General features: G+C 41.9%; 1 protein-coding gene across 1 annotated transcript in view; it reads left to right on the top strand.

Annotated features, from left to right (window-relative positions):
- Window positions 1-23041, top strand: part of ERGIC1 (endoplasmic reticulum-golgi intermediate compartment 1) — a 101159-nt gene that overhangs the window by 43605 nt on the left and 34513 nt on the right. The window contains exons 4-5 of the mRNA XM_073651309.1: window positions 16638-16732; window positions 21076-21200. Coding sequence (XP_073507410.1) covers window positions 16638-16732; window positions 21076-21200 — 220 coding nt within the window. The remainder of the gene's footprint in view (window positions 1-16637; window positions 16733-21075; window positions 21201-23041) is intronic.

Genomic DNA, 23041 nt, shown 5'->3' with positions numbered 1-23041 from the left:
ATAAAACAAGAAAAAAACAAACTGCTGTTTACTCACAGTCACCGGCATTGGCTGCGGTGCTGATGTTGCGTCGACAGCACTGCAAACAATCAGTGAGCTCAGTAGCGGGGGGTGTTCCTTGTACATGAGCAGAGCCACTGAGACCACTGATTAGCTGTCAAAATCATATCTGCTCCATAGCCAATACTGGAAATCAGGAGAAGCGTCAGAGTCTAAGGACTGGACTTAGGACTGGTGAGTAAAGAACTTTTTTTAACTTTTTTCTTATTTATTATTATTATAATAAAACTGTAGCTGGAGGCAAAGATTTTGTGAAAGGAGGCAACCTGTTTAGGATCTGGTAGCTTTGAAAGACAATTTAAAGAACACATGATTTATTAGACCTGGACACATTGCTCTCTTGTGATGGTCTGCTGACCACTTTAGGTTCTTCTGGATGTAGGCACAGCTCAGCTTGGCACTCTGGCTGGTGTGCGGCTATAATGCCTCATACACCGCAGGCAGTGATGCTTCATACACCGCGGGCAGTGATGCCTCATAGACCGCAGGCAGTGGTGCCTCATGCACCGCGGGCAGTGGTGCCTCATGCACCGCGGGCAGTGGTGCCTCATGCACCGCGGGCAGTGGTGCCTCATGCACCGCGGGCAGTGGTGCCTCATGGACCGCGGGCAGTGGTGCCTCATGCACCGCGGGCAGTGATGCATTGTGTGTTCTGATATTTTTCTTAGTATTCTTTGCTATCAGATGAGACTGGCTGGCATTTGCTTCTCACACACGTTGGTGTGTTTTTGGTGCCCATGACCTTGTCACTGGTTCCCAAGTTGTCATTCCTTGCAACATATTTGCTAGGTAATAACTGTTGAATAATAAAAAGAAAAGAAGCCCATACTTTTAGAGATTGTATGACCCTGTTGTCTTGCCATTAAAATCTGGTCTTTGTCAAAATGGTTGAGATACCTTTTCCTATTTATTCCATGATCAACTTTGAGTGGTATTATTGAATAGTGGAAGTATTTAGGAGTTAGAAGAACCTGCCCTCGAAGTGGCAGACCATGTTAAGTTATAGAGCAGGGCCACCTATTTCTGATGTTCATAGAGCATAAAAATCAAAACTGTGCTGATTCAGGAACTGAAGAGTCCAAATCTCCTCTGCCATTAACAACTTCACAAAAAGTGTACCCTGGCATGGGTCTGTATGGCTGAGCAGCTGTATGCTATTGTTAGGCCATGGCCCCACTATCAGTATTCGGTCAGTATTTTTTCTCAGGAGTGGGAGCCAAAACCAGGTGAGGAACAATCAGAGAAAAGGTATAAAAGAAACAAGTCACCAATTCTGCATTTATCACCCACTCCTGGTTTTGGCTCCCACTCCTGAGAAAAAATACTGACCAAATACTGATAGTGGGGCCGTGGCCTTAGATCACCAAGCTCAATGCCAAGTGTTGGATGCAGTAGTGTAAAGCATGCTTCAACTGAACTTTGGAGCTGTAGTAATGTGTTCTGTGGAGTGACGAATCGTGTTTCTCTATCTGGCAGTCTGATGGACAAGTTAGGGTTTAGTGAATGTTAGTAGAACATTACCTGCCTGAGAGCACTTTGCCAAGTGTAAAGTTTGCTGGAGAAGGGATTTGCTGTGGAGTTGTTTTTTTTAATGATTGACCTATGCCGTTTAGTTCCAGTGAAAGGAAATCTTAATGATTCAGCATACCAAGACATTTTGGATAATTGTATGATTCCAACTTGGTGAGAACAGTTTATGGAAGGCCATGTTCTGTTCCAGCATAATTGTGCCCCAGTGTACACAGCAAGGTACATAAATGCATGGTTGGGTGAGTTCGATGTGGAAGAACTTAACCTCAACTCCATGAAACACTTTTGAGATTAACTAGATTGGAGCTTGTGAACCAGGAATGCTTCTCCAACACCAGTGTCTGACCTGGATGAATGGGTGAAAATTCCCACAGACTCACTCCAAAATATTGGCGAAGCCTTCCTAGAAGAGTGGAAGCGGAGAGCAGCTTCATAGTAATACTCAAGGATTTCCAATATTATGTCAATATACGTGTGTGCATATACTGTTTATTATTGATAATTAGTTTACCACATCCCATCAGCTCATTGGCTTTTGTGGCCATACCAATTTCCATTAGGATGTGGAAAAAAGTGAATCTTCAAACATGAATGGTGTTCCCGGGGATAAGGCTGCCTTCAATTTCCCCAACTAACAAAGATTTAGCAATAGGAATTGAGCGCTGTCAATGTTTGCAGTGACTCCATTAACTCTTTACTTGCTGCAGTCAATTGAGACCGATGCTGGGAAGGAGTATGACAGAATGAGATCATTTCCTCTGTGACTCCATCTGCTCCAAGCAGCACAATTGCGGGGTGACAATAGTTGCTATGGCAACTCAAGGCCTAGCAATGACCTCCCAGTCTGCCATTCATTAAGGCCTATTAGACCATATCCAAGTCATGGTTTATTAGGCAGGTGATCAGTATAACACTGATAGGCTATAAAATGCCCTGAACTACATAAGTTATATAGGTTATTATCAATGCAATCAAGGGATCGAGTTTTCAAGTCCTTTTGTGGGACTAAGGCCATGTTCACACGCTCAGTATTTGGTCAGTATTTTACATCAGTATGTGTAAGCCAAAATCAGGTTTAGGTGGAAAATACAGAAGTGGTGACGTTTCTATTATACTTTTCCTCTGATTGTTCCACTCCTGATTTAGGCTTACAAATACTGATGTCAAATACTGAACATGTGAACGTGGCCTAAAAGGTATAGAAAAAAACTAGATACGTTTTCAAGTTTAAAAGAATTGAGTACAATTTTTCAGAGTAAAAAGTAGTTTTGTCTAATGAAAAACAAATACCATCGAAAAAGACAGCTCTGATGTCCTTATGTTTGTAACGACCAGTATAATAAAAATATATGGCATCAAGAAAAATTACAACTATTACTCAAAAAAACAAGCCCCACTTAGAAAAAGATGGAAACCGTTATGGCTCTCAGAATATTTTTCAAGAAGTGATTTTCACTTGCAAAGTAGGAAAACCTAAAAATGTTATGAATTGGGTATCATTGTAATCCTATCAACCCTACTATGAAATTACTGTATGTCATTATTTATTCTGCTTAGAGATTGCCAAAAAGAAAAAAAAAAAAGTACATAAACTAAAATTAAATTTATTTATTTTTTGTTCAACCCAATCATATTTATCCAAAGATGGCACGAGTTTAAACTACAGCTTATTGCATCGACCTGCAGAAAAGATGCAGCATGTTACTTATTCTGAATAGTGCGAGGTGTTTAAAAAAAAAAAGGCAAATTCAGTATTACTACTTTTTTTTAACTCTTCTCCTCCCAAAAAGTATAATGAAAAGTCATGTGTACCAAAAATGGTTTGGACAGCAGAAAATAGGAAAAAACATTTTTCCTATTAATTAAAACTTCCTTGGCGGTGTAAAGTGGAGGGGTGATTTTCACTCATTTTAATGTTTTAGGGTAGATTAGGGAGGTAATAAATCTATTGTTGTTTTCTCTCTACAGTGTGTATTTGTACAATGGGCTGGCTACAATTTATAATCAGGATATGAAGGTCACTACAGAAACTACTGCCTCGCTCTTTATTATAGCTGTCCATCAATAATAAGATCCTCTACTGTACCTCTGGTCAATTATGATATAAGGGACCTTGGCTAGTGTTTCCCTAAGCTATGTAATACCCTGATACCTGTATACTGAGATTTTAGTGGCTCACAATTGCATAGCGAATAATACAATTCATCAGAATGCAACAGTGATCCAGTCTAAAGGTACTGAGTATATGATGTCTTAGTATTAATTTTAATAATTCTAATCACATTAGCTTTAAAAAGAAAATGTAATTTTAAATATAAGAAAGCTATATTTTAATCACATACATATTCCGTCTTAACTTTTCATACATTATATACACCTATAGAGACACAGCTCTGCTACATGCATGTTTACACACACTCTCACACTATACAGTGGGTACGGAAAGTATTCAGACCCCTTTAAATTTTTCACTCTTTCTAAAAAGTTCATTTTTTTTCTCCTTAAAGTACACTCTGCACCCCATCTTGACTGAAAAATGACAGAAATGTAGAAATTTTTGCAAATTTATTAAAAAAGAAAAACTGAAATCACATGGTCAGAAGAATTCAGACCCTTTGCTCAGACACTCATATTTAAGTCACAAGCTGTCCATTTACTTGTGATCCTCCTTGAGATGGTTCTACTCCTTCATTGGAGTCCAGCTGTGTTTAATTAAACTGATAGGACTTGATTTGGAAAGGCACACACCTGTCTATATAAGACCTCACAGCTCACAGTGCATGTCAGACCAAATGAGAATCATGAGCTCAAAGGAACTGCCCAAGGAGCTCAGAGACAGAATTGTGGCAAGACACAGATCTGGCCAAGGTTATAAAATAATTTCTGCATTACTCAAGGTTCCTAAGAGCACAGTGGCCTCCATAATCCTTAAACGGAAGAAGTTTGGGACCACCAGAAGTTTTCCTAGACCTGGCCATCCAACCAAACTGAGCAATCGTAGGAGAAGAGCCTTAGTGAGAAAGGTAAAGAAGAACCTCAAGATCACTGTGGCTGAGCTCCAGAGTTGCAGTAGGGAGATGGGAGAAAGTTTCAAAAAGTCAACTATCACTGCAGCCCTCCATCAGTTGGGCCTTTATGGCAGAGTGGACTGACAGAAGCCTCTCCTCAGTGCAAGACATATGAAAGCCCGCATAGAGCTTGCTCAAAAACACATGAAGGACTCCCAGACTATGAGAAATAATATTCTCTGGTCTGATGAGGTGAAGATAAAAGTTTTTGGTGATAATTCTAAGCGGTATGTGTGGAGAAAACCAGGCACTGCTCATCACCTGCCCAATACAATCCCAACAGTGAAACATGGTGGTGGCAGCATCATGCTATGGGGGTGTTTTTCAGCTGCAGGGACAGGATGACTGGTTGCAATTGAAGGAAACATTAATGCGGCCAAGTACAGAGGTATCCGGGATGAGAACCTCTTCCAGAGTGCTCTGGACCTCAGACTTGGCCGAAGGTTCACCTTCCAACAAGACAATGACCCTAAGCACACAGCTAAAATAACAAAGGAGTGGCTTCAGAACAACTCTGTGACCATTCTTGACTGGCCCAGCCAGAGCCCTGACCTAAACCCAATTGAGCATCTCTGGAGAGACCTGAAAATGGCTGTCCATCAACGTTCACCATCCAACCTGACAAAACTGGAGAGGATCTGCAAGGAAGAATGGCAGAGGATCCCCAAATCCAGGTGTGAAAAACTTGTTGCATCATTCCCAAGAAGACTCATGGCTGTACTAGCTCCAAAGGGTGCTTTTACTCAATACTGAGCAAAGGGTCTGAATACTTATGACCATGTGATATTTCAGTTTTTCTTTTGTAATAAATTTGCAAAATTTCTACATTTCTGTTATTTTTCAGTCAAGATGGGGTGCAGAGTGTACTTTAATGAGAAAAAAATGAACTTTTTAGAGTTTACCAAATAGCTGCAATGAAACATAGTGAAAAATGTAGAGGGGTCTGAATACTTTCCGTGCCCACTGTACATTACCACATCTTAGTTTCTGATCGGGACCTGAATGGAGGCTGCAGGACCTTCCACACAATTAACTCAAGGAACTTTCAGGTGGAAAGTCCTTTAGCAGTTCAGCTCCAAAGCCTCCGTTCAGGTCCCAGTAAGCTTGCTCTCCTGCTCTGCACTGATCGCATAGATCCGTGCAGAGCAGGAGAGAGGGCTAGACGCTGTTTTGTTTTTTTTTGAGGATTTTTTTTTAATCAAATTAAGTTGATAAAAATCATATATTAGGGTTTGTAGCCCAAAATGGCGCCACTAGTCAATACAACTCGTTCCACAATAAACAAGCCTTCATACAGCTATGTGTATGTGAGCAAAAAAAAAAAATTATGGTCCCCATGAATATAACAATGACAAAGCCCCCAAAAAAGTGTGGACATAAACGAGGACCTGACACCAAGACACAAGTAGTCAGATTTTGCTGTTCCCCTGGGTGTTTTTTTTTCAATAAATCAACCTAATGCTGTGGAGATATGGGTCTTATTATTTAGTGCTAATTTTCATGGCCTTTACTGAGGGGGCGTGGGCGCGGTGTAATGGTGCAGAACAGCCTGAAGACACCGTCCCACACCGAGACTCCTGTGAGCAGCGCCCCCTTGGTAAGGGTCATAAAAATGACCACTAAATAAAAAGGCCCATATGTTTGGAAGTATATGGTGGATTAAAAAAAACAAAAAACCTGAATTTCTCAGGGGAGCAGTGAGAATAAAATAAGGGTAAAAACTGACCACTTCTGACCTAGTGCCAGGTTCTTTTTAAGACCAAATTAGTCTTTGTTCTTTGGAACGTAACATGTAGGAGTCATGGTTGCCAACTTGACTTTATTTTTTCTGAACAGCTTATCAAAAAATCATGGACTGATAATATTTTTAACAGACACATTGAAAAACCATAATAAATTCTTATGACAAGTGATTTAGGTCTATATCTCATAATTCTCATATGAAGATATCAGCTCAGTTCAGTGTAAAATGATAAGTACAGTCAAAATAATCTATAAAAGTTTCTTCAGCTTCAAAAAATGGGACCCATTACTTTTTTTACAGACAGGGCAAAAAAGTGCCCAATTTTATGGACTGTCCAGGAATTATCTGGACGGTTGGCAACCCTTGTAGCAGTACAGGTATACAGGTAACATTTCAATAAAGCGTTGCTTGACTGCAGTAACAATAGGTCTGTACTGATCTCTGCAGGCTGATTTGTGGACAAGAAGATGCAGCCAATCCAGCAGCAGCCTGCTACATCGGGGCTCTGCTAGCACCCGTCTAGTGGATAGTAATTTTGCTTTGGAAAGCCATTGTCTGCTCACTTGTGACCTAGGCCCTAATAAGTGACTTCTACCTCTTAGGAATGTTTTACTTGCTCCTCAGTACCTGAAAGAAAACCAAGGATAGCGTGTATCTTATCAGGATAGCGATGAAGCGCTTTTTACATTCTTATGTTATTACATTGGTATGCAGCTTTTGAGGAGCTTGTATGCTTCAGATACTTGACCTATTTTATACCAGTTCATTACATTCCAAAGTAGAAAACGGTGAAGCTATGACCAATTTGTTTATGTAAGTCTTCCCTTTTAATTAGGGGACCTGCATTGCTAATGGCTAATTAGTATCCCTGATATAGGTTTCATTTTGAATTGCCTCATTATATGGTCTTGTCTCCTAGTCATTCCTTTTTTTCTATTCCCTTTATTACCAAGTGATGGACACCTTCTGTGAGTATTGGTAGTTTGGTATTAGTGAGGCTAGAGGAAGTGCAGCCGTAGGTTTCTATAGATTTCTTGTCTGTACGTAGAGTCCTGTCAGTAATAACATGAGGATGATTAACATGCACTATAATGGGGCTGATTATTAAAAGCCAGTTGTAAAAAGTGTCATTAACCAAATAATGGTATGTGCACATTGAGGGTTTTTGAAGTGCCTTCTGGAGCCTGAAAATTTTGCTGGTCATATATTCCATCTTTTGAGAATTTTTCTTCTGCTGCTGGTTGGGAAATACACCTGATTTAAGATCATGTCGCTTCTTTTGAAGCGTCGTCTTATATACGAAGGTGTAAACTGGACAATGGGCAATCAAAAGACTGCAAACTTGTGCGCGGGCGCTGGGAAGGCAGAGTGACTCACCAGCGCCTGCGCACAAGTTCCCTGCTGCAAAACCCTACACTGACGGCAGGAAGAAGAGCGCCGTCCGTATAGAGGAAACAGCGCAGGCGCGGGATCCAGCCAGGAACTGCTCATCACAGGGCCCTGTGCAGGGGAAGTGGGGTGAGTATGGAAATAGGGCTAATAAATAATTTAATAAAAAAGCTATTTCACAACAACCAGACCGCTAATATGGGCCATACAGGTATGTATAGATTCACATTTCTATGACCTGTATGTCCATATTAGCGGTCTGATATCTCTCAGTGGGTGACAGATTCCCTTTAACCCTTTCGCAACCCTGGGATTTTCCGTTTTTGCATTTTCGTTTTTTGCTCCCCTTGTTCCCAGAGCCATAGCTTTTTATTTTTTGGACAATATGGCCGTGTGAGGGCTTATTTTTTGCGGGACGAGTTGAACTTTTCAACGCCATTACTAGTTTTACCATATCGTATACGGGAAAACGGGGAAAAGAATTCCAAGTGCGGTGAAATTGCAAAAAAAGTGCAATACCACAATTGTTTTTTTTTTTTTTTTTTTACCACGTTCACTGAATGCTAAAACTGACCTTCCATTCTTATTCTCCAGGTCATTACGAGTTTGTAGACACCAAACATGTATAGGTTGTTTTTTATTTAAGTGGTGAAAAAAAATTCCAAAGTTTGGTAAAAAAAAAAAAAAGCGCCATTTTCTAAGACCTGTAGCGTCTCCATTTTTCGGGATTTGGGGCTGGTGAGGGCTTATTTTTTGTGCACCGGGCTGACGTTTTTATTGATAACATTTTGGGGTAGATCCGATGTTTTGATCGCCCATTATTGCATTTTATTGCAATTTTGCGGCGACCAAAAAACGTAATTCTGGCGTTTAGAATTTTTTTTCTCGTTACGCCGTTTACCGATCGGATTAATTCTTTTTTTATATTGATAGATCGAGCGATTCTAAACGCGGCGATACCAAATGTGTATGTAGTTTTTTTTTTTTTTAATTTTATTTTGAATGGGGCGAAATGAGGGTGATTTAAACTTTTTATATTTTTTATTTTTTTTTATTATTTTTAAAACCTTTTTTTTTCACTTTTTGCATGCTTCAATAGTCTCCATAGGAGACTAGACTGCTACATACAGATGATCAGCAGATCACCTGTATGTAGCAGAAATGGTCCTGTGCTATGAGCGCCGACCACTAGGTGGCGCTCATAGCGACCAGCTCATGACAACCACAGGCATCTGCTGCAGACCCTGGGTTGTCATGCCCACCCATCGGTGACCTGCGATCACGTGACGGGGTCACCCATGGGCGGGGCTTAGGACGCGCAGAGATTGACAGCGGCATTTAACGTGTTAACAGCCGCGGGTGGATCGCGATTCCACCCGCGGCTGTTGCGGGCACATGTCAGCTGTAATAATCAGCTGGCATGTGCTCGGTTCAGTGCGGGCTCACCGCCAGAGCCCTCACTGAACCAGGGGATTACAGCCTGTGCGTACTAATACTTCACAGGCTGTAAAGGGGCAACTGCAATGCCCTGCACATGGGGTAAGTGAAAATAACGAATCAGAAGAACTATACTACATTTCTAATTGGAGGTATTTGCTAATATTATTATTATTATTACACCTACTACATATTGTGATAGGATCTTGGAAATGGGAATACCCCTTTTAAGTCCAATTTTGAGACCTCTCATGACTTTTACACAGACCTGACTGTAGAGAGTCAGGTAGAGTCTGGCAGAACACTGAAAGCAGCTATGAAGGAGAAAGAGGCATGCTGTAGAGTTGGTAAATAATATTGAGGTGAGGGATTTGTAAAGTTTAGTAAGCTTTCAGCATCAACCTGCTAATACACCCGAAACCTAACAAAATGGAGACGAACTGCAGTAAATCAATGACATAACATTTAAAAAAAATGTTGAAATTAATGAGCATCTTTAAGGGGTTGTGTGGTGAAAACAAACAAGTTATCACCTATCCATAGAATAGGTGATAACTTGCTGATCGATAGGGGTCGACTGATGGGCAGAACGGGACACTTTTATCCCCGTTAGAATGGAGTTGCAGTGCGTATGCTCAACCACCGCGCCATTCATAATCTACGGTGCAACTGGGCACTGCCCTCGTTTTGTTTCCGGCAGCCCCATAGAGAATGACTGGAGTGGCGGTTGGGAATCTGACCTGCCATTCCATTTTGTAATGGGTTCCAGCGGTGGGACACCCACTTATGCTTTGTATAGGTGATAACGTGTTTTAACTGGACAACGGCTTTAACAAACAGTTCATTATGTGTGGCTGTAAAAAATGTGATGCCCCCTGAGTAACATGCCAATGTGAATAGAGCCTTTGAGGCTTATATTAAATGAGAATCTAAACAACCTTGATTCTTCTACTTATTTTTTTTGCATAAATACTTGTATTTTTCACTTTTGTGCACTACTTTCTTCAGTTTTAGTTCAGTGGTGACATGTAATTACTGGTCTTCATGACCTTTTCAGCATAAAATCAAGTTAATTGAGAGTGATTAAAGGTTAAACACTGCGGTATGTTCTAACCTGTGCTGGTACAACATGATTATGGGCCGTGGTGATCTTCCAGTGCATGGTCTCTGCTGATGACTAGGTTTCAAAATCCTAATCTGTTCCTCCAAGTCATGATCTCTACTCCCACTAACGTCTCACTTGCTGATATGTGGTTTCCCTATAATTAAATGTAATTATTATCAATAACCTAGTTTCCATGATAATTACAACCTTTACGGACAGCCAAATAAATCTGTGCCAGTATAAATACTATATGTAAATGGTTATATAAGACATTTTGTGGATTTATTAGTCTATTCTGTGAAGGTGTGTCTTGCATAACGCAAAATATTGGTGCCAGCATTTAGTTGCATAAGTTTGGGGACCTTGAATTACACCTGCTGGCTAAAGGCCAACGACTTCTCTTCTTCAAACTTTCAGAATAAAATTCCCAAAGAGAAGTAGAAATATTACATGAGCCATATCCTTCTAGATCAGAGCTGGGCAGTGTGGCCCGCGGGCCACATCTGGCCCTCTTGTTGCTCCAGTCCTGCCCACAGACTGTGACCGCAGGAAACAGTGGCACATGGGCCGCATCATGCCCTCGCCCACTTCCCACTGCTATGAATACATTTTGCGGAGGACGGAGCCGAGGCTCCTTCTTCCACAAATCAGCTTGTGAGACAGCAGTGCAGCGGAGACTGGAGCAGTGCGAGGGGGGAATGGGAGCGAGGTATAGTGGGGAAAATAAGTATTTGATACACTGCCAATTTTGCAAGTTTTCCCACCCACAAAGAATGGAGAGGTCTGTAATTTTTATCGTAGGTACACTTCACCTGTTAAAAATAAAAACTAGAAAATCACATTGTATGATTTTTAAATAATTAAATTGCATTTGATTGCATGAAATAAGTATTTGCTCACCTACCAACCAGCAAGAATTCTGGCTCTCACAGACCTGTTAGTTTTTCTTTCAGAAGCACTCCTACTCTGCACTCATTACCTGTATTAATTGCACCTGTTTGAACTCATTACCTGTATAAAAGACACCTGTCCACACATTCAATCAGTCACACTCCAACCTCTCCACCATGGCCAAGACCAAAGAGCTGTCTAAGGACACCAGGGACAAAATTGTAGACATGCACAAGGCTGGGATGGGCTGCAGGATAATAGGCAAGCAACTTTTTGGTTTCAACTCCACACGCGTGTTTGGAGGAAGAGGGAGGAGTACAACCCCAAGAACACCGTCCCAACCGTGAAGCATGGTGGGGGAAATATCACACATTGGGGGTGCTTTAAGGGATAGGATGAATGCACCATATTGAAAGGAGGATGGATGGGTCATGTATTGCAAGATTTCGGCCAACAACATTCTTCCTTCAGTAAGAGCATTGACAATGACCCGAAACACACAGCCAGGGCAATTAAGGAGTGATTCCGCTGCAGTGTTTGCAAACTTGGTCAATAACTATAGGAAACATCTGACCTCTGTAATTGCAAACAAAGGTTTCTGTACCAAATATTAAGTTCTGTTTTTCTATTGTATCAAATACTTATTTCATGCAAAAAAAAAATGCAAATTAAATATGTAAAAATCATACAATGTGATTTTCTGGATTTTTTAGATGAGGGTCATAAATGTGGGACACCCATCTATTATTGTCACAGTAGGCTATATTGATTCTGATATCTATTTATTATTAATACTTAGAAGCTGCTGCAAGTTATCCATGTCTAGGCTCTTATATAGTCCTACGCCCCAGCCACTAAAAAACACTAGATCCACTAAAGACATCTAAAGTCAAAACTGCATCTTGTGAATGAGATCATGGCGATGACGTGCCGGCCAGAGAAGATTCCGTCGTTTCCATGCAAGCTGGGATTTTTCCAGTCATGAAATTGTTCTACTTGTTCCAGTTTTTCTTGGTATCATTAAAAGTTGCGTTTAGTTCATCAAGCATGACAGACGTGTCAGCTAACCAGATGTTTGATATGTTCTCAGCTTACACATGTAACTACCCTCAGGTCATGTCGTAAGATGGCAATAGTGGGTCTAGCATTCAGTCTGCAGCCTGTTATAATAAGCTGATGGATGCAGCCCCACTAATGTTATTGAATTTCTTTACTATGTAATGTCTATAAAGCATCAATACACAAAACTATAAAGGGGTTGTTCAGTAAAAACAAGGATAGGTGCTAAATTGATTGGCGGCAGTCCGTTCTCTGGGACCTTCAAAAATTTAGAGGATGCATCACTTTACCCCCATTAGAATGCATCCTGGCTGCGCTCAGCTTTTTCTGCCAGCCCCATAGGATATGATTAGAGCAGCGGTTGGGGGTCCGACTTGCCTTGCTATTTATTCACACCAATCAGCAAGTTATCACCTATCCAGCCGATAGGCAATAACTTGTTTTCACTTGACAACCCCTTTAAGAATTCCCTATTTTTTGTTAATTTAGTTTTTTTTACTGAATAGATGGTCATACATTTCCACATTGCTCTACCTACTATCCTGAAATTCTTCTACATGAGCGCCTCCCAAGGGTAGAGTCACACATGGGATATTTTTTTTTAGCCATGAATGTTAAACATCTTACTGGGTCGTCTACATTTATCATATCGTTCTCTCCACATAAAGGTGCCCATAGTGGAGTTGTTGTTTTTTTGTTTTCTTTTTTGCTTTATAACTCAGATTTTCCTTTCCTTCTAGTGGTCGTCCCAAAAATTACACTGTTCTTTCTGGAGTAAGGCATTATCAATGATATTTTTTTAATCTCCGGACCATTGTGGTTCCATCTATTCAGTAACCACAAACATTAAAAAATTTTAACATAAAAATGTAAAACAGCTTTGTTTTCATACATCTGTTCATGGGCATTACATTAGCTGTAGCAGCTGTTGTGGGGTCCAGAAATTGAGTGGGCCCTACTAAATTGGTAAAAAAAAATAGTAGGGAAAACCACATAGGTGATACTATCTGGCAATATTAAGTAGGCTTTCTGATATACACTGCTCAAAAAAATAAAGGGAACACTTTAATAACATATCCTAGATCTGAATGAATGAAATATTCTCATTGAATACTTTGTTCTGTACAAAGTTGAATGTGCTGACCACAAAATCACACAAAAATCATCAGTGGAAATCAAATTTATTAACCAATGGAGGCCTGGATTTGGAGTCACCCCCAAAATTAAAGTGGAAAAACACACTACAGGCTGATCCAACTTTGATGTAATGTCCTTAAAACAAGTCAAAGTAAGGCTCAGTATTGTGTGTGGCCTCCACGTGCCTGTATGACTTCACTACAACGCCTGGGCATGCTCCTGATGAGGTTGCGGATGGTCTCCTGTGGGATCTCCCCCCAGACCTGGACTAAAGCATCCGCCAACTCCTGGACAGTCTGTGGTGCAATGTGACGTTGGTGGATGGAGCGAGACATGATGTCCCAGATGTGCTCAATCGGATTCAGGTCTGGGGAACGGGCGGGTCAGTCCATAGCTTCAATGCCTTCATCTTGCAGGAACTGCTGACACACTCCAGCCACATGAGGTCTGGCATTGTCCTGCATTAGGAGGAACCCAGGGCCAACCACACCAGCATATGGCCTTACAAGGGGTCTGAGGATCTCATCTCGGTACCTAATGGCAGTCAGGCTACCTCTGGTGAGCACATGGAGGGCTGTGTGGCCCTCCAAAGAAATGCTACCCCACACCATTACTGACCCACTGTCAAACCGGTCATGCTGAAGGATGTTGCAGGCAGCAGATCGCTCTCCACGGCGTCTCCAGACTGTCACGTCTGTCACATGTGCTCAGTGTGAACCTGCTTTCATCTGTGAAGAGCACAGAGTACCAGTGCAATTTTGCCAATCCTGGTGTTCTGTGGCAAATGCCAAGCGTCCTGCACAGTGTTGGGCTGTGAGCACAACCCCCATCTGTGGATGTCGGGCCCTCATACAACCTCATGGAGTCGGTTTCTAACCGTTTGTGCAGACACATGCACATTTGGAGGTCATTTTGCAGGGCTCTGGCAGTGCTCCTTCTGTTCCTCGTACAAAGGCGGAGGTAGCGGTCCTGCTGCTGGGTTGTTGCCCTCCTACGGCCCCCTCCATGTCTCCTGGTGTACTGGCCTGTCTCCTGGTAGCCCCTCCAGCCTCTGGACACTACGCTGACAGACACAGCAAACGTTCTTGCCAGAGCTCGCATTGATGTGCCATCCTGGATGAGCTGCACTACCTGAGCAACTTCTGTGGGTTGTAGAGTCCGCCACATGCTACCACGAGTGTGAAAAGCACAACCAACATTCAAAAGTGACCAAAACATCAGCCAGAAAGCATTGGTACTGAGATGTGGTCTATGGTCCCCACCTGCAGAGCCACTCCTTTATTGAGTGTGTCTTGATAATTGCCAATAATTTCCATCTATTGTCTATTCCATTTGCATACCAGCATGTGAAATTGATTGTCAATCAGTGTTGCTTCCTATGTGGACAGTTTGATTTCACAGAAGTTTGATTTACTTGGAGTTATATTCTGTTGTTTAAGTGTTCCCTTTATTTTTTTGAGCAGTGTATTATTATTATTATTATTATAGCGCCATTTATTACATGGCTCTTTACATCTGAAAAAAGGGGTATACATACATGAACAATTACAATGATCTTTAACAAAACGTGACGGTGACTGGTACAGGAGGACCGAGGACACTGCCCGTGAGGGCTCACAATCTACAAGGAGTGGGTGAGGATACAGTATGAACACCTTTTAGTTATTTGTTACTTGTGCCGCTGTTTCAGTCTCCTCTTCTCATTTTGCTGTGGGGACCGGAGTTCTTGTTACGCCTTTGTATCTGTCAGACTAGCTTCAGGTTGCATTTTTTTCCCCGAGTGTTTTGTTGTATTTTGCATCCATTCTAACGATGAGTTTCACTGTCATTTTCCTTTTTGACCCAGTTTATTTTGTAATCACCTTGTGAGTAATGATTGGAACGCACCCATTTAACCCACCCAAAATAGTCCTAAAGTAGCAGAACACATTTATCCATCCTGCTGTGATGTTGCATAATTGTTTTATTGCCTCCTTCCCATCAGTTTCACACCCAGATCTGCCAAATGAGATTTAGCAAAGTAGATTTCTACTAGATACAATTTACCATGGCTGATTGTAGAAGAAATAATTCTATGCTTTACAAATTAGAAACGTCTGTAAATTCTCAGCCCAGTATTATTGAGTGTGAATGGACATTTGATGCATTGTGTGGTTTACAAAATTGGCGGATGTTGTAAAGCAATGATCATGGATGGATAAGGAGAAAATATTGATGTAGTCAAGCCCTATAGATGTGTGCATGCAAACCTAGGCAGAACATGAGCTGAGACTGGAGACGGCAGAGTTTTCATCGGTGACCAAGGTCTGTTGTCCACCACTCTGTCTGCTGAAATCACCATAAGGGATTTAGACTCGACCAGAGACCCACACTGCTGATACACAAAGGCTGAATATGACCCCTTGAATGTCGGTTGGACATCACTGGGCTCCACATTAAAATCATGACTTTTGCTTAGAGACGTGTCCTAAAATCATGACTTTTGCTTACAGACGTGTCCTATTCTTTACACTGCACATGCGATGGCGCATCCTAAATTTAATCATACTTGAATTGCATTTCTTTGAAAATGTGTAAATTTAAAAAGTTTTTTCTATTTTACGCTCAGGAATTCTTGATATTTTTCATAAATTCACCTTCATTACATAGTCATCCGAGTTTTGCTCGGAGACATGTCCTCCTATGCTTTCTGATGGTTTACACTGCGCATGCGCTGGCACATCCTAGATTTGATCATACTTGAATTGCTTTCCATAAAAATGAGACTGTTTTCTATTTTACGCTCAGGAATTCTTGATATTTTTCAGAAATTCACCTTCATTACATAGTCATCCGAGTTTTGCTCGGAGACATGTCCTCCTATGCTTTCTGATGGTTTACACTGCGCATGCGCTGGCACATCCTAGATTTTATCATACTTGAATTGCTTTCCATAAAAATGAGACTGTTTTCTATTTTACGCTCAGGAATTCTTGATATTTTTCAGAAATTCACCTTCATTACATAGTCATCCGAGTTTTGCTCGGAGACATGTCCTCCTATGCTTTCTGATGGTTTACACTGCGCATGCGCTGGCACATCCTAGATTTGATCATACTTGAATTGCTTTCCATAAAAATGAGACTGTTTTCTATTTTATGCTCAGGAATTCTTGATTTTTTCCATAGTCACCGTGATAACCTAGTAGCCAGTAACATTTTGGCATTTTCTCTTTCAGTGTTAATGAGCTGTACGTAGATGACCCCGATAAAGAGAGTGGTGGCAAAATAGATGTGAGCCTGAACATCAGCATACCCAACCTCAACTGTGAATGTAAGTAAACATTTCTCAAGGGCAATAAATAGAATTGTCTTACAAAAAATTTCCCGAAAATCACTTCCTCTAAGCAGTACAGCAACAGGCATCTGATTTATGGATAGGCATCTCTTAATCTGAGGGCCTCCTGATGAACCAAAAGCACAAAGGGGAAATGGGTTGAGGCACAGTGTGTGATCAAGATTAGGAGTATAGACACATGCTGGAAGTTTTCAATCTAATGTATTGTTAAAGGGATCCATCCAATTTTTAGTGGTGACCAACATAAGCCAAGCTGATGTTTATGTATATCCAGTCCATTATCTGACTGTCAATCTGAGACACTTAAACATGTATTATTAATACTGGACCTGTAATTACTATGGTAATAGGGAAACCCAGAGGCCCATGGGGTCATCCTTCGAGGAACTGAGGCGCCATCTACTTGTATTTTAGGGTTCCATCCTGTGTGGCTTATGTAGGGCCATATACTATTAGGGAATACTAGGAAGAGAATCTTACCCTCCAATTTCCCACTGCCCACAAGTGTGTGTGTGTGTTTTCCCACTGCCCACGTGTGTGGTGTGTGTGTGTGTGTGTGTGTGTGTATATGTATATATATATATATATATATATATATATATATATATATATATATATATATATATATATATATATATATATATATATATATATATATATATATATATATATATATATATATATATATATATATATATATATATATATATATATATACACACACACACATACATACATACATACATACATACATACATACTAGATGGTGGCCCGATTCTAACGCATCGGGCATTCTAGAATATGTGTGCGACCGACCGGGCGCGACTAATCAGCGAAGCAGTGTTTAAATGGGTTGTGCACTACTTTAAATTAACCCCCCAATATATCCCCCCGGGGCCCCTAATGAATTTTGTAATTACGTCATGTTGTCAATACTGCTTGTGACAACATCGCTGAGGACGCACAGCCAGCACGTAATTCCCCCGGCTGCAGCCGGCTCTTGCTTCCGCTTACATCACAACTATTTGCGGCTGCAGCCAGGGGTCTCCTCTTCCGCGTACCACGGTGAATGACGGGCTGTGGGCGGGGTTATCCCCCATCGTGTCACACCCAGCATCCACCGCGCGCTCTGTCAATGAATGCGCGTGCGGTGGATGCCGGGTGTGACGGGATGGGGGATAACCCCGCCCACAGCCCGTCATTCACCGTGGTACGCGGAACAAGAGACCCCTGGCTGCAGCCGCAAATAGTTGTGACATAAGCGGAAGCAAGAGCCAGCTGCAGCCGGGGGTCACATGCTGCCTGTGCGCGGTGACCCGAGTATAAGCCGAGACCCCTAATTTTACAACAAAAAACTGGGAAAATTTATTGACTTGAGTATTTCCTAGGGTGGGAAATGCAGCAGCTACTGTTAAATTTCCATATCCTGGTATGTATGGCTCCCTCATCCCCTAATTGTGGTTTGTAAGGCTCCGTCATTCCCCTAATCCTGGTTTGTATGGCCCCCTTATCTTGGCTTGTATGGCCTCCTCATCCTGGCTTGTATGGCCCCCTCATCCTGGTGTTGTATGACCTCCTCATTCCCCCATCCCCACAGCACAGTTAAAAAGCTAAACCCTAATACTCACCTTCTTTCCTTACCTCTGCTCCAGCGCTGTCTGTCTTGTCTACAGCAGCTCCTGGCAGGATGTGAGGCGCAGCACGCGCTCTCAGATACTGCTGTGATTAGCTGCTGTCTGTAGATTCGCTGCTTTCCACGCCGGGACTAAGTGCGTGGAGAGGCGCAAATCTGCATTCACTTTAGTAGCACATGCTGCAGATGCCGCTATGAAGATTTAAGAATAATGCAATGAATACACAGGATTTTCTGGGTAAAATAATACTTTATCATTAAATATTATTGCTTATAGAACTTAATAGAACTGAACGAAATTATTAAACAGATGATCAAAATATATAAACTATTACATCAATATCTAACTATATTTTTAAATAAATCATCAGACTAAAGAAGTACGACCCTATAATATATTTCTTAACAATATCAACCCAAAATGGCTAGGGCCGCTGATCTCCCGACGGCAAGTGTGAAGGGAGGAGCGAGGCCGCCGGTCGGGGTACTTCTGCTGCGAGCAGCCGGGAGATGACCGGCTAGCACCGGTCAAGTGTGAAGGGAGGAGCGAGGCCGCCGGTCGGGGTACTTCTGCTGCGAGCAGCCGGGAGATGACCGGCTAGCACCGGTCAAGTTTGAAGGGAGGAGCGAGGCCGCCGGTCGGGGTACTTCTGCTGCGAGCAGCCGGGAGATCTCCCGGCTGCATTGCCGCTGACCTCCGTGCCGCTAACGGTCGCCATCTTGTTCTGAAATCCTGCGTCGCTGATTGGCCGCAGCCGGACCAATCAGCGACGTGGGATTTCCTGGACGGCCAGACAGACGGGATAAGCCGATTATAAGATTATAATAAATAAATAAATATATATACATGCATACATACTACCTCTTGAAGCTCATCAAGAGAATGCCAAGAGTGTGCAAAGCAGTCATTAAAGCAAAAGGTGGCTACTTTGAAGAACCTAGAATATAAGACATATTTTCAGTTGTTTCACACTTTTTTGTTAAGTATATAATTCCACATGTGTTAATTCATAGTTTTGATGCCTTCAGTGTGAATGTACAATTTTCATAGTCATCAAAATACAGAAAAATCTTTAAATGAGAAGGTGTGTCCAAACTTTTGGTCTGTATTGTACCTCCCCTCATATACCATACCAGTGACTCTGTATATTATATAACTATATGAATTAACTTATTGTTTGTTTGTTTTTTTAACTGTATCAGAATAAAGAAGTGATTTTAGGGGAAGAAGTGGGGCCCCTATAGCCACTGGGCCTCTATGCGGCTATGTTCACCTCTGCCCTAAATAACTAAAAGCAAACACTTTACTCAGTCAGTACTCCTATAACTGGGTGTATGCATTTATTAAAGAAGAACTCCCATCAAAGTTTGTATCCTCTTAATATATTGCACTCATCATATTATATGGCACTGTGTACTTACAATTGCTCATTTTGCCTTTCTACCCAGCTAATTCTTCTCTCTCCCTTTTAGGTCTGACTTCACGTGATTAAAAACTGACTAGTTGAATCCTTCTAATCTCTATGTAGAAAAAGGAGGTCAATTTTCCCTGTATGAGTCATAAGTCACAACACCTGGGAGTCAGGAATTGTAGAGGGGAATGATAAATGCAGGGACAAGAGACTTCCTGTTTCCACACACAGCAGAGAAGAATTAGTTGGGTAGAAAGGCAAAATGACCAATTGTAAGTACACCGTGCTATATAATATGATGATTATAAAAGTGTTGCTTTTTTGTTTTTTTTACAGCAAATTCACAGCTCTAAAATAGTGGCAAGTTGTAGACAAATTGCACAAATGTTTTTGGTTGTGTGACTTGTCAAGAGAATTTCTTTGGAATGACACAAGCCGCCGTATAGCCACAGCTTTATTCATACCTAGGGGGTCCTTAGGGTGGTGAGAAGACTGATTGACTGCTATCTCTGAATGCATGCTCCTGCAGGGGTGGCTGTCAATCAATGCTTGTGACCGCCCACTGCACTCATAAGAATAGAAAAACCAGAGATTTCAATCAAGTTAGACAATGTCCAGCAAAAAATATGCATGAAGTTGCTCAGCTCCTGTCTCTACAATATGCTGCGGGTAGATTAAGCAGCTCCTTTATAGTGACCAATTCATATTAAAGTTTTTTCTTTTTGTTTTGTTTTTTAATGAGACAACACCCATTGGACTGAGGGGTTCTGCAGATTTTAAGCAGCATTGCTTGGACTGATGGGGTCTGCAGATTTTCAGCAGCGTTGCTTGTACTAATGGGGTCTGCAGATTTTAAGCAGCATTGCTTGGTCTGATGGGGTCTGCAGATTTACAGCAGCCTTGCTTGGTCTGATGGGGTCTGCAGATTTACAGCAGCCTTGCTTGGACTGATGGGGTTTGCAGATTTTCAGCAGCCTTGCTTGGACTGATGGGAACTGCAGATTCTCAGCAGCCTTGCTTGGACTGATGGGAACTGCAGATTCTCAGCAGCCTTGCTTGGACTGATGGGGTCTGCAGATTTTCAGCAGCCTTGCTTGGACTGATGGGAACTGCAGATTTTCAGCAGCGTTGCTTGGACTGATGGGGTCTGCAGATTTTCAGCAGCGTTGCTTGGACTGATGGGGTCTGCAGATTTTCAGCAGCGTTGCTTGGACTGATGGGGTCTGCAGATTTTTTATGTTACAATAATTGTGTGAACATTTCTCTTTTCTTAGTGGTGGGGCTGGATATTCAGGATGAAATGGGCAGACATGAAGTTGGACACATTGATAACTCTATGAAAATCCCTCTGAATAATGGAAATGGATGTCGATTTGAAGGCCGCTTCACTATAAACAAGGTACTGTGCTTGTGCTATACTTACTAATGTCCCTTGTAATTGTACTGTGAGTAGGTAGTAGTATTTTACTACAAGCTCCATCCTTAGTGATTTGCGTAACACATTCCTCCCCTCTACAGCCGCGTTCATATAAATGGTGTATTTATATAGCTGAATCCATTCTGCGGCAGAGACTATGTGGAATTCCTGACATAACCGGGCTGTGCGTTCACCGTTACCTTTGTGATGAAATCTAATTATATATGGGTCTTCAAATGATGCCTGGATGAATTGTTAATAATTGATAATATATGGATGTGGGTTATGTGAAAGCTCATGCCGTAATATGGGTGGCACATAAATCGTACTGGAATAATTGTACATAGATAGGAACTATTCATTGTGATAGAACAGTCTGGAGAGTTGGAGCGGAGCCAAGTATACAAGTCCCTTCATGAATGTAGAATAATACGGTATATATCAAGAGAAAGAAATAGGTCATGAGAAATAATAATACTGCTTGGACTTTTATTGTACATATGCTATCTACAGGTAGAGTTGGTGTTAAATAATGCTTGCTGTCAACGTATATTTATTACACAGTGGAGGTGGGATTGACACCTTTTTGATATTAGACGAGATGCCATTTTAATATATTCACAGATTGTACACTTATAAAAACATCATTTTATTATTATTCATAAAAAATCTTAGTCGACTCACCCTAGTATTCCCTATTAACCCCTGTGTTGAATAAACTGCATCAAAATAGGACCCATATAACCCAATCCAAATAATATGTACAAAAATATAATACACTGCTCAAAAAAATAAGGGGAACACTTAACACAATGTAACTCCAAGTCAATAACACTTCTGTGAAATCTACCTGTCCAGTTATGAAGCAACACTGATTATGAATCAATTTCTCCTGCTGTTGTGCAAATGGAACAGACAACTGGTAGAAATGATAGGCAATTAGTAAGATACCCCCTATAAAGGAGAGGTTCAGCAGGTGGTGATCACAGACCATTTCTCTGTTCTCATCCTTTTTGGCTGTGGTTTTGGTCACTTTTTCAGTTTGCCATTGCTCTCACCCCTAGACGTACAGTAGCATGAGGCGGTGTCTACAGTATACAGTACAACCCACAGAAGTTGCTCAGGTAGTGCAGTTCATCCAGGATGGCACATCAGTGCGAGCTGTGGCTAGAAGGGTAGCTGTGTCTGTCAGCACAGTGTCCAGAGCATGGAGCAGATACCCGGAGATGTTGAGGGGGCCATAGGAGGGCAGCAACCCAGCAGCAGGACCGTTACCTCCTCCTTTGTGCAAGGAGGAACAGGAGGAGCACTGCCGGAGTCCTGCTAAATGACTTCCAGCAGGCCACAAATGTGCATGTGTCTGCACAAACCGTTAGAAACCGACTCCATGAGGGTGGTATGAGGGCCCGACGTCCACAGATGGGGCTTGTGCTCACAGCCCAACACCATGCAGGACGCTTGGCATTTGCCACAGAACACCAGGATTGGCAAAGTCGCCACTGGCGCCCTGTGCTCTTCACAGATGAAAGCTGGTTCACACTGAGCACATGTGACAGACGTGACAGAGTCTGGAGATGCCGTGGAGAGCGATCTGCTGCCTGCAACATCCTTCAGCATGACCGGTTTGGCAGTGGGTCAGTAATGGTGTGGGGTGGCATTTCTTTGGAGGGCCGCACAGCCCTCCATGTGCTCGCCAGAGGTAGCCTGACTGCCATTAGGTACCGAGATGAGATACTCAGACCCCTTGCGAGACCATATGCTGGTGCGGTTGGCCCTGGGTTCCTCCTAATGCAGGACAATGCCAGACCTCATGCGGCTGGAGT

The sequence above is a fragment of the Phyllobates terribilis genome, unplaced genomic scaffold (assembly GCF_046119375.1).
Source record: "Phyllobates terribilis strain yellow unplaced genomic scaffold, ASM4611937v1 Scaffold_11__3_contigs__length_659146591, whole genome shotgun sequence".
NCBI classification, from domain to species: Eukaryota; Metazoa; Chordata; class Amphibia; order Anura; family Dendrobatidae; genus Phyllobates; species Phyllobates terribilis.
This window is presented reverse-complemented; position numbering and strand designations above follow the sequence as displayed.